Source organism: Gymnogyps californianus, chromosome 20 (assembly GCF_018139145.2).
Source record: "Gymnogyps californianus isolate 813 chromosome 20, ASM1813914v2, whole genome shotgun sequence".
NCBI lineage: Eukaryota > Metazoa > Chordata > Aves > Accipitriformes > Cathartidae > Gymnogyps > Gymnogyps californianus.
The window spans coordinates 214,106-224,476 of NC_059490.1; the positions used below are offsets into that span (position 1 = coordinate 214,106).

Consider the following 10,371-nt stretch of genomic DNA (forward strand, 5'->3'; position numbering starts at 1 on the left):
CCGTCCCGGGGACGGAGCGGCGGGGGGGGGGGGGGTGTACCTAGGCCGGGGCAGGCCCCCGCCCCCCCGGGCGCAGGAGAGCGGCTCCCCCGGCTCTCGGGGGGGCCGGGGCAGCGGCGGGGGGAGCGGGCTGCATACCCTGCCGGGGTGGGGGTCTGCCCCGCGGGGCAGAGCAGAGCAGGGGCAGGCCAGGAGCTGCCCTCCACGGGGGGAGCGCTCCCGTCTCTCCCAACACTAATGGCTTAAACTAGCAGCTTATTGCACAGCGTCCCAGCGGCTCCCGGCCCCGGCAGGGCAGGCCTCGCCTCCGCCTCTCTCTCCCCCCCCCCCCCCCCCCCCCCCCGGCCCATCCCACCTCCTCCTGCTCTCCCGAGGGAGCGGAGAAATCGCTTCGTGCAGGTGGAAGGCGGCTCCCCCGTTCCCAGCACCTAGGGGGAGGGCGGGCAGGGGAGCCAGAAGCAGGCAAACGGCGTCTGCCGGTGCCCCGGGGGCCACGGAGGGCAGGGAGCCCCGCGGACAACTGCCCCCGCGCACGCAGACCACCCGCCGGAGACCCCCACGCTACAGGACAGGTCAGCAGGGAGAGGGGGAGCCAATAAATAGAGGCAAATTTGCAGGTACTGGTGGCAGCCCCATCGGCCCCGGGAGCGCAGGCTGCCTCCGCCGGGGCGGGCGGGAGGGTCCTGCCCCCGGGAGCAGAGCAGGGCAGGGCAGGGCAGGGCAGGCTGGATGGCGAGTGGCAGGAGCACCCGTCCCTGGGGAAGGAGCAGGCTGGAGGGAAGCACCCCGTCCCCCGGGGGAGGGCAGGCGGCTCTGCGAGGGGCTGGCGAAGGCGCTCTCCCCGGGGACGGGCAGGCTAGCTCTCCGAGGCCGTGTGGCACACAGAGTTCTGATCGGCACAAAATCTCTTCAGAGGCGGCGCACCGGAGTCCTCCTCCTCTTCAGTTACCTGCAAGAGCCAGAGGCAGAGGTCACGGGCAGTGACAGGAGCTCAGCGTGCCCACCGAGCCACGCGGACCTAGACAAGGCTGTCATGCTGTGGGGACGCCCCGGGCTTTCATCGGTGAGGAAGCCCCAGGGCACCAGGAGTGAGGATCCACTTCAGCCCTGGAGTGGGCTAGAATCGTTGTTTTACTCCACCTCCACATCCTTTCTTCACACCTTAACACCTGAACGGAACCAGGAGACAGCTCGGGGAGCCGGGAGGTTTGGGGAGCTCCTGGAGGGCACTTTGGGGCTGCAGAGCAAGTCCATCTGTCGAGATGTTTCTGCTACAAGGGGCAGCAACGAGGGTGAAAGGGCCAAGCTGGGTCCGTGCGCATTTGGACGTGGTTTCAATCCCCCTCCCCTTACCTGAGTCTCAAGGGGGACTGGCTCTTCCTTTGTCAGAGTGGGAGGCTCGTCTGCAACTTCCGAGGAAGGCAGGGAGGGCTCTGGGGAGAACAGAAGGGTTAACGGAACTGCTGACCCAGGAGCACGGCAGTACCCAGCTCAGTGCTGAGCCAGGAGAGGAGACCGCCAGCAGAAGACACAAGTCTCCACTGCCCTGTCCGCTTCCAGCGGTGCCTCGGTCACCCACCAGACAAGCAAAGGTCCTTCCCCAGGCCCAGCCGTCCACCTCCTCCCTTCCCAGCCCAGCACCCCAGCACCCACCTTCCAGCGTCTCCTGCCCCAGTGTGGGTGGCTGCGAGTCGTCCGTGCGGAAGTCGGACGTGTGGGCAGGACTCATGGACTCGCTCTGCTGGGGACTGGGGCTGGAGTTGGGGCTGCTGTCCACCTTGAGCTGGTAGACATCCGACAGGGAGCTCTGGTTGCTGTTCTCATCTGCAGAAACAGCACCTAGTGAAGAAGAGCACCTTGACCCAGGGGCACAGGCAGCCAAGGGCGGCACTGAGAGCCGGGGTCTTAGGAAGAAGGAAGAGCGCAGTCAGAGGCAGTCAGAGTGCAGGGGATTCACTGTTGCCCGTCAGCATAAGGGCTGCCGCGCACAGGACTCCCCGCCGGGACACGGCTGGCATCAGATACGCGACTGGCCCACGGGAGAGGGGATGCTTCTGCCCGGGGAATGAGTCTGCGCAGACAGAGAGCGACCCTGGGCTATTCAGAAAGAAGGAGCAGAAGGCACAGGGGCGATACAAAGCACTGCGCTGCCAAATCTCGTGTCTGCAGCTCGCAAGCCCCTTGCCTGCCTACCAGGGTTTTGTACCTCTCCTGTTTGCAAGGCAGCAACCTAACAGCAGGAGCAACGCTCAGCACCTGCCTCCGGATGGGCAGGCGACCCTGGCACACATCTTTTCCAGGTAAAGCGGTCCCAAACTGCAGACCTGCAACGCTAACCTTCTCACCGCATCTACTGGAAGTGCCGACACAGTCCCCAATTTTCCTTGGCCACACCGAGAGCCGAGAGGCTGGGGACAGGCGTACGCTCTGCTCCAGCAGCGAGTCCACGCGCTGCCTGAGCCTTGCTGGGCTCCATCACAGAGCCCGGCCTGCTCACGGCTGGCTGCAGTGCTCCGGGATCGAGAGCAAGGTCAAGGAGATCCTCTTCCCTTTCATCCTAAGGTCCACGCAAGTCACTGCTGGAAGCAGCGGGCTCAGCTGCAGGCAGCTACTGGCCTCTCCCCAGCAGGGACTGCAAAGTGGGAACGGGAACCCCCACTCCTCCAGTTCCCCATGAAGCTTCCCACAGGGAGATCCCAGAAACAGCCGATTAAGATTCTTTCTGACAGCGAAAACGAACAGTTTCAGCAAGGCCAGTCCAGAAGTGGATCAGCACAACCCCACACCGAAGACACGTGCTGCTCTTCCCAGTACACGTAGCGTACATAAGCCAGCAACATCCCAGCTTCTATAGGGCCTTAGAGTCTTTCCGCAGCTTGAAGGGGGCTCAGCCAGACTCACCTTGGAACTCCAGGAGGAGAGAAGAGTTGGCAGAGGTGTCAGCTGGGAAGCCATTGGGTTCTCGGGCAGCGCTGCTACTTGATTTGGATTTCTCTTTCTTGAGGAGAGCAAGAAAAGCAGAAACACAGGGTCAGAGGAGCCCACCGCTAGCAAGAGGGTGCAGCGGTGCACAAACTGCTCCAGAGGAGCTACTCCCCTTTCTCTCTCCCCGCGGCCCAGAGGCATGTGCTTGTGCAAGCGTTTTCCCGTTCCTTTTTGGGCACTTGTCTAACTGCGAGGCAAAACTTCAGCTGTGAAGGGTTCAGAATCAGGAGTAAAAGGAGGAGTTGACACCCGTCTAGGAGTACCACCAAATAACAAGTCCTCCGGGGATTAAGGCAAAAAGGACCACAGGCAGCGAGAGGGGATCATCCAAGAGGGTGGGAGGTCAGGTGCAAGGGAGAAAAACAGTACAGATCTGTCAGCATGGCTGCATCGCTGCAGGGCGACGGCCGGCGGAGATCAGCGGGAGACGTTACAGCCCAGGCTCAGGGGCGAGTGAGCCTGCACCGAACACAACCTCCCGTAGGCCCCGACCCTGCTGGAAGAGGCCAGGGGAAGCGGCAGCTCCCAGAACCGCCCCGGGAGCCCCCGGGCCTCTCCCCTGCGGAGTGACTGAGGCGGGCTGCTCAGCCAGGGCTGGGGGCGGCAGCTCCCGGCTCGGCTCCGGCCCCCCGCCAAGGAGCAGGCCGGGCCCGGGGCGGCCCCGCGGGGAAGGGCCCGGCCCCGCGCGGTACCCACCTCCTTGCTGTCTGCCACCGGCACCCACTTGAATATCCGCAGGGAGGTGTCGCCCACCGTCACCCACTTCTTCTCCCTGCGCGGACACAGCCGTTAACGGCGCCGGGCCCCCCCCCGCCACCGGGGCCGGGGGAAGCCGGGCCCGGGGCTACCCTGGCAACAAGCCCCGCCCGCCCGCAAGGCTCCGATTGGCCCAAGGGAACGCCAATCCAGACCACTGCCGCACCCCGCCCCCTCACCCCGCAAACCTCGTTGTGATTTGTTTTGCCGCCCGCCGATCACCGGCGCTTCCGGTCCCCCCCACCCCCGAGCAGACGGAGCGAGCTAATTGGCTGCTGCCTCGCTATACCCGCCCGCTACCCCACGCAGCACGCCGATTGGGTACTCGCCACCGGAGCACCTCCACCGGCACCCGTGTGGTGCGGTGATTGGCTGCACGCCGGGCAGGCCCCACCCTCCCCCGCGGCCCCGCCTCTCACCATCTGCGGACGCGCTCGATGGCCGCCATCACTTTTTTGATGTCATCCTTGGCGCGGCTGCGGGTCTCGGCGCGCACCGAGCGGCCCGACATGGCGCCCGCAGCCCCGGCAGCCCCGGCTCCGCAGCACCCGCCGCCTCTCTCCGCGCATGCGCGCGCCCCGCCCCGCCCACGCCCTGCGCGTGCTGCGTCACCGCGCTCGCCACGCCCGGAGAAAGGGAGTAGGGAGGGGAGGGAGCGCGGCGGCGCGTAGTGCGCCTGCGCGGCTCGCCCCGCCCTCCTGCGGGCAAGGAGGCGACGCGAAGGCGGGGCGACGCCGACGCCGCCATCTTACGTTGGGGCAAGTCCCGCCCAGCCGCTAGGCACGACCCAGGGGCCTCTAGTCCCGGTACGGCGCCTAGGGCGCCGTACCGGGACTAGAGGCCCCTGGGTCGTGCCCATGGCGTTTGTGTATCACCTCAATTCCCCGACCCGGGTGGAAGCAGCCCTGCCTGCGTGCAGGCAGCGGCATTAAAGCGTTGCCCGTTCCCCCGTGCTGCAGAAACGCCACGGTTTAGCATCAAAGATTTGAGCTCCTCTGCAAAAAAAACCCCAACCAACCAACCAAAAAAAACCAAAAACCCCAAACCCACACAAAACTCCCTTTTCTAAGCCCAGAAAACCTCACCGGCACTGTCTGAGCATTCATTCCCATGGGGTATCGATGAGAGAGCGGGTGAGGACAAGCCCTTGGAAGGAAACAACACAACAGCGTCATCCCGGGGACCCCTCGATTGCCCCCCACCTCCCCCAGGCAGCCGCGCCACCCAGCTCTCCACCGCTACAGTCAGAAAGCATGCGAGGAAGGCCCTGGGCACGCAGTCTGCACGCTCTTTTATTACAAGTTGTTCAGCGTTATTAAAAAAAACCCCACAAACAAAAAACCCAAAGGCAGAACGCAGCTGCCTGCGACTGTAGAGAGCCGGGACGTGCCAGCGTCGGGGGAGGATTAGTGTTTCTTGCCGTAGATTGCAGCCAGCGCTTTGCGGGCACTGGAGATCTGCAGCTCCAGCCGCTCTCGGGTGGCTTTGTTCCCAGTTTTTTTCAGCATGGTCTCCATCTCCTCCACCACTGCCCGGTGACCGGCGGTGTTGTGGAAGACACGGATGGCCCGGTCCCCACACGACACCAGGTAGCGGCTGCTGGTGTCAAAAGCCAAGTCTGTTATGCACTGTCCGTGCACAGCGAGGAAGCGCTCCTCCTCCTCTCCTCTCCTCGTGTTGTACACAACAATGTCTGTGCCGCTAGAGATGGCGACGACGCGAGCATCGGGGGACAGGGCGATGCGACAAGGCTCCGCCACCTCACACTTCCCCGTCAGAAGCAGGTACGGATCCTGTTGCTTCTTATATTCCACGTCTGTGTCCCAGAACTTCCACGTCCCGTCCTTCGAAACAGTCGCCATCCTGCAGCCAGGAGACAGAGCACAGGTGAGTGCAAGGAAACCGGGCAGCACCTCTTCCCCTGCCACGCCTGCGAACCAGGAATCCTCTGTGGACAGAGAGCTCTTTTGGGAAGCGTGAGTCTGTATACACGCACAGTCCTCGTCCTCTTTCCAGAGCACGGACAGCGGTCACCCCCAGGAGGAAATCCATGGGGAATACGCCCGGTGGCATGAGCCAGTCAGAGTTTTGCCGCCCTGGGCTCCCAGGAGAGCGCGCAGGGCAGCATTCCCCCACGCTGCGCAGGGGTGCAGCCCCCCCGCGCGGGCTGCTGGCGTACGCCGGCAGGGGTGAGCTCACGTGTGCTGAGGGCGAGCCGGAGCAGAGCAGGCGGCGGGTAACACACACACACTTACCTCCTCGAGTCGTTAGAGAAGGAGAAGGAATGTACGCCAGCGGTGTGGCCTTTCAACTCAAAAGCCCTGGCCACTTCCCGGAAGTCTCCGTTCTTGCCAAAACACACCTCCCACACCTTCACATCAGGGGTAAAGCCACAGGATGCCACAAACCTGGGTGAACGAGCAAGCAGAGGCACAGGGTATCTGTTACAGAGCACCTCCTTTGGCCGGGCCGTGGGGCCAGCCCTGCAGAGCTCTCCTCTGGCCTCGCGAGCAAGGCAGGGGCCAGGGCAGCCCTCCTGCACGGAGGGGCGTGTAAGACAGGGCTCTGTGAAGGCAAACCTATCCAGAGTCCTACGTTCAAATCTTTGCTTTGGTCAGCTGAAAAAGTTTTCACTTTTCACTGAAACCAGGCTGGTAAAGGGAATGCTAAGGAAGGCCACCAGGGACCAGAACAACTTAGGAATGAGAAACTCTTAGGCCAAAGTAAAAAAACTAAGTGCTTTTGATCCCCAAAGTCACTGAGCTTGGAGCATGGCAAGTCTTCTTGCAGCAACAAGTTAGAGACAGAGCGGAGAACAAGATTTTCCTGATAAACAAATCTCCCAGTAATAAAGATTTTAATTTTGTTTGTAACCTTTAAAAGGTTACAAACAAGTTAGAAATGCTGTTTGCTTTGCATACGCCGTTTGCGTTGTCCCACCTCCGCTATCTGAGGCCAATGCTGTTCTCCTCAGCTCTTCAGGAGACGGTTAACAGGAACAGCAGTGCTGAGGCACAACGGCAACCCAGCGAGTGTCTGAGACTACACAGGCGAGAGCCAGCACTCCTGGAGGGGCTGCTCTCGGGGCCCACAATCCGTTTTTAAAATGTGGAACCCTCAGAAAATTGCATTAAAACAACAGCTAACTGCCGATGGTCTGAACTGCTGACATCCTCTGGGAAGGAGCGAGGTTCCTGTTCACTCCTGCGGCCTCCCACTCTGCAGCAGGAGCAGCCTGGAATACCTCACACCCCTCACCTCCCGCAGGGCGACACCATGGCGTAGGCATTGTTCATCTGGTTAGTGTTAATGCTGGCCAGGACTTCACCCTTCGGGCTCCATATCAGGATGGTAGTGTCACTGGAAGCTGTCATGATAAACTTCCCTGGGGGAAAAAGGCAAAGATCAGGAGAGCTCCCAGGCCTGACACTGCCACAGACTTACCAAAGGCCTAGGACAGTCCCTGAGCAAGGCAACCTCTCCCTGCACCGGGACAGTCAAGAAAATCAAAAGCAGCACCAAAATTCAAGGAGTGTCAATCTCCCGGGAGAGAGCGAAGAGCAGTATCAGAATACTCAGCTCCTGGTTATGCCTTAGTGCACCCTTGGCTTCAGCAGCCGTCAGCTGGCAGTGGGCACTCAGAGACCACGCGTGCTTCTCGCCCCAGCACCCCTCGGATCCCACTGGCAGAACTCAGCACTAAGCCGGGACCACAGCAGTAACGCAGCAGACTCGATCTTCCCCAGATGGTTAAAACACAACTCGAGGTATCCGTAGCTTTCAAGTCACGGACTGCGGGCAGGTAGCTGACTACAAGTCACATTACTATTATCCATGATTACTGGTTGTGTCAGCATTTTGGACTCCTGCTTGTTTCCACTTGCGACGCTTTCCCCTTTCCCATCTCAGCCCGCACACGGAGTTGCCTGTTTACCCTTCAGCTGCTCGTTGCAGGTTTAAGTTTTCACTTTTACAGCTGAACAAAGGTCTCAGTTAACATTTTCTCTGCTCTCCTATTACAGAGGTGAACTCACATCCACCCACTTCCAACTGCCTGCTGTCACATACTTGAAGCATTAATCCATCAAGCCCTCACCACTAACACACACCACCCCCCCAGCCTCTGTTCCAGAAGATGCCAGAAGTCCAAGATAGACCACATGAACTCACTAGAGAGATTTTTGACTGGTTAAAGAGAGACTGGTGGGCCGGAGAACAGCGATCCTCTCAATATTGAGACCAAACCTCTTTGCAACAGCATCCCTCAAAATGTAAATTAAGAGACTGTGCATATCGGGGAGCTAGTTCTGTGCTGACAGGAATATAATCCGTCTGAAAATGACATCTTTCAGTTCACTCAATAGTAAACAAAGGCTAAAAAGTAACATCTCAGAGACTACAGAGAATCACGTACTGGTGCAGAAACGGGCCTTGAGAATGCCAAAAACTCCAACACTTTCAACGCAGCAGCTCCTGCTTTACAAGGAAATCAAAGCCGATCTCAAGCCTCAACAAGTGAGCAGCTCATTTCCATACCTGTCTCTGCAATTCCTATGTTAATGACAGGAGCCTTGTGCTTCTTTGGAAAGTCCCCAGAAGTTGCAGTGAAGGTGAAGCTGCCATCATCCTTCTTGGTCATCTTATAGACACGAATAGTCTCGCCATTTGCCAGCCAAACAATGAATGCCCTGTGGAAGGACAGACACTCTGAACTGTTAAGAAACAGAGTACCTCAGCTCAGCCTAGCTACGACAGGCAAGCTAATAGGCCATTCAGTGGCACCTGGGGAAAGGGATACACTGGCAGATAAAAAGCTGCATGCTTTACAAGGGCACCAAGTTCTCTCCCTGTGTTAGCTCCACTGCAACACTGAATGGAAAAGAACAGAATTTACCACTCCACATCAGGAAACGAGATCCCTTCCTCTGTCTAAAAGAGGCCACTTCACAGAGTGCCAAGGCATGCCTTTCCACCAACCTTCCCAGCCAGCAAGAGCTCCCTCCCCAGCCCCGCAGAGAGGCTCAGCAGCTCAACCCAGCTGCAGGGCCCGCTGACAAAGACCTTAACAAGCACCTTCCACGGGTGCAGCAAGCTGGGCACTGGGATATTTGGCCTCAGAACCATGTTAAAGTGCCAGCTGCTTTCACGAGAAGCCGTGAATCAGTGATACCATTAAGACCCTGTGAGGGATGTTGCCTCCATGCAGCCCAGAGGACACATCACTGATCCCAACCAAGGCTTGGGCTGCGTGACCGGCAGCTCTGTCCACAGGACGTCCTGGTGCCGACAGGCCCCGAGCGGTCCCTGGGCTGGGGGTGGACGAGGTGTGGGGAGGCCTGGCCCTACCGTGAGTCGGGGCTGAGGCGGACAAGCTCGGCGTGGTCCAGCCCCACGTTGGCGCGCAGACAGCGGTGCTCGCGCGCCGTGAAGTCCCGGGTGCTCCACAGTCGGACCGTGCGGTCGTCGGCGCACGACGCCAGGTACTTGCCGCTGCTGCTGAAGTCCAGGCAGGAGACAGAGCCGCTGTGGCCCTACGGAGAGAGTGCGGTCACAGCAGGGAGGAGGGGGGGGGGCCCTGGCGGGGCAGGAGGCGCCGGGCCCGGCGGGGCACCGGGGCACAGACGGTACCTTGAGGGCGGCGACCAGCAGCCGGTGGGCGAAGCTGTGCTGCTGCGGTTTGTCCCTGCGGGCCCGCGCCGGCAGCTTCGCCTTCCTGTGCTCCCCCGGCCTGCCGGCGGCGTCGCCGTTCGCCCTGGGGCCTGCGGGGAGCGGAGGGTCGGGTCGGGTCGGGTCGGGTCGGGTCAGCTCAGCGCCGCCCGGCCTGGCCAGCCCCGGTCCCCCCGCCGCACCCGCGGTACTCACCGTCGGGCGGGGCGGCGGGCAGCCCCCGCGGGGCGGCGCGGCGCAGCGCGGCCGCCAGCAGCAGCAGCAGGAGGATGAGGAGGAGGGCGAGGGCGGCCGGCAGCACCGACCCGCCGAGCGCCACCGCCTCCATCCTCCCACCGCCACCTCAGCGGGACGGCACCGACCGCCCCTCCGCCCCTGGCGGCGGGGCCCAGCGCGCATGCGCCGAGGCGCGGCGGCGTGCGCGCGGGGGGGGCACCTCTCTGCGCGCGCATGCGGGCTAAGGGGGCACGCGCGGCTCCACGCTGCTCCCCCTGCGAGCTCCGCGCAGGGCGGCCCCTGGCGGCCGGGGGGTGGTACTGCCCCGCTCCCGGCCGGCCCTCACCCTGCCCGCCCCTGCCCTCACCCTGCCCGCCCCTGCCCTCACTCCTCTGCCCCGCCCCTGCCGTCACCCTGCCCGCCCTGCCTTCACCCTGCCCGCCCTGCTCCTGCCCTCACCCTGCCCTGCCCCTGCCCTCACCCTGCCAACCTCTGCGCTCACTCCTCTGCCCACCCCTGCCTTCACTCCTCTGCCCTGCTCCTGCCCTCACCCTGCCCTGCCCCTGCCCTCACCCTGCCCGCCCCTGCCCGCCCCTGCCCTCACCCTGCCCGCCTCTGCGCTCACTCCTCTGCCCACCCCTGCCTTCACTCCTCTGCCCTGCTCCTGCCCTCACCCTGCCTGCCCCTGCCCTCACTCTCCTGCCCTGCCCCTGCCCCTGCCCCTGCCCCTGCCCTGCCCAGCTCCTG

General features: G+C 62.1%; 2 protein-coding genes across 4 annotated transcripts; both read right to left on the bottom strand.

The window, feature by feature from the left end:
• Positions 1-349: 349 nt before the first annotated feature.
• BCL7B (BAF chromatin remodeling complex subunit BCL7B) lies at positions 350-4,252 on the bottom strand. 3 transcript variants are annotated; one of them, XM_050908995.1, is made up of 6 exons: positions 4,161-4,252; positions 3,682-3,757; positions 2,902-2,998; positions 1,654-1,824; positions 1,354-1,433; positions 350-949 (listed from the first exon to the last, which is right to left on the bottom strand). In XM_050908995.1, the coding sequence occupies exons 1-6, from the start codon at positions 4,250-4,252 to the stop codon at positions 857-859; spliced, it is 609 nt and encodes a 202-aa protein (XP_050764952.1). In that variant the 3' UTR covers positions 350-856. The 3 variants fall into 3 exon arrangements, with proteins under 3 accessions (XP_050764952.1, XP_050764951.1, XP_050764953.1); XM_050908994.1 differs by having other exon boundaries at positions 1,654-1,839; XM_050908996.1 differs by lacking the exon at positions 1,654-1,824.
• A 761-nt stretch (positions 4,253-5,013) lies between these two features.
• TBL2 (transducin beta like 2) lies at positions 5,014-9,736 on the bottom strand. The gene is made up of 8 exons (XM_050908838.1): positions 9,604-9,736; positions 9,370-9,500; positions 9,088-9,272; positions 8,569-8,610; positions 8,278-8,429; positions 7,000-7,126; positions 5,997-6,149; positions 5,014-5,604 (listed from the first exon to the last, which is right to left on the bottom strand). Exons 1-8 carry the CDS (start codon positions 9,734-9,736, stop codon positions 5,148-5,150), a joined length of 1,380 nt encoding a protein of 459 aa, XP_050764795.1. The 3' UTR covers positions 5,014-5,147.
• Positions 9,737-10,371: the final 635 nt, after the last annotated feature.

What these genes read in the sequence shown, in the direction of transcription:
- BCL7B (XM_050908994.1), bottom strand. Translation starts at nt 4,252, where the DNA reads ATGTCGGGCCGCTCGGTGCGCGCCGAGACCCGCAGCCGCGCCAAGGAT. An exon ending in CGGTGGCAGACAGCAAGGAG is followed by an intron (nt 2,999 to 3,681) that starts GTGGGTACCGCG and finishes GCTCTCCTCAAG; the next exon opens with AAAGAGAAATCCAAATCAAG. An exon ending in CAGTCCCCCTTGAGACTCAG is followed by an intron (nt 950 to 1,353) that starts GTAAGGGGAGGG and finishes TGGCTCTTGCAG; the next exon opens with GTAACTGAAGAGGAGGAGGA.
- TBL2 (XM_050908838.1), bottom strand. Translation starts at nt 9,736, where the DNA reads ATGGAGGCGGTGGCGCTCGGCGGGTCGGTGCTGCCGGCCGCCCTCGCC. An exon ending in TGCTGGTCGCCGCCCTCAAG is followed by an intron (nt 9,273 to 9,369) that starts GTACCGTCTGTG and finishes CTCTCTCCGTAG; the next exon opens with GGCCACAGCGGCTCTGTCTC. An exon ending in CGCCTCAGCCCCGACTCACG is followed by an intron (nt 8,611 to 9,087) that starts GTAGGGCCAGGC and finishes TTTTCCATTCAG; the next exon opens with TGTTGCAGTGGAGCTAACAC.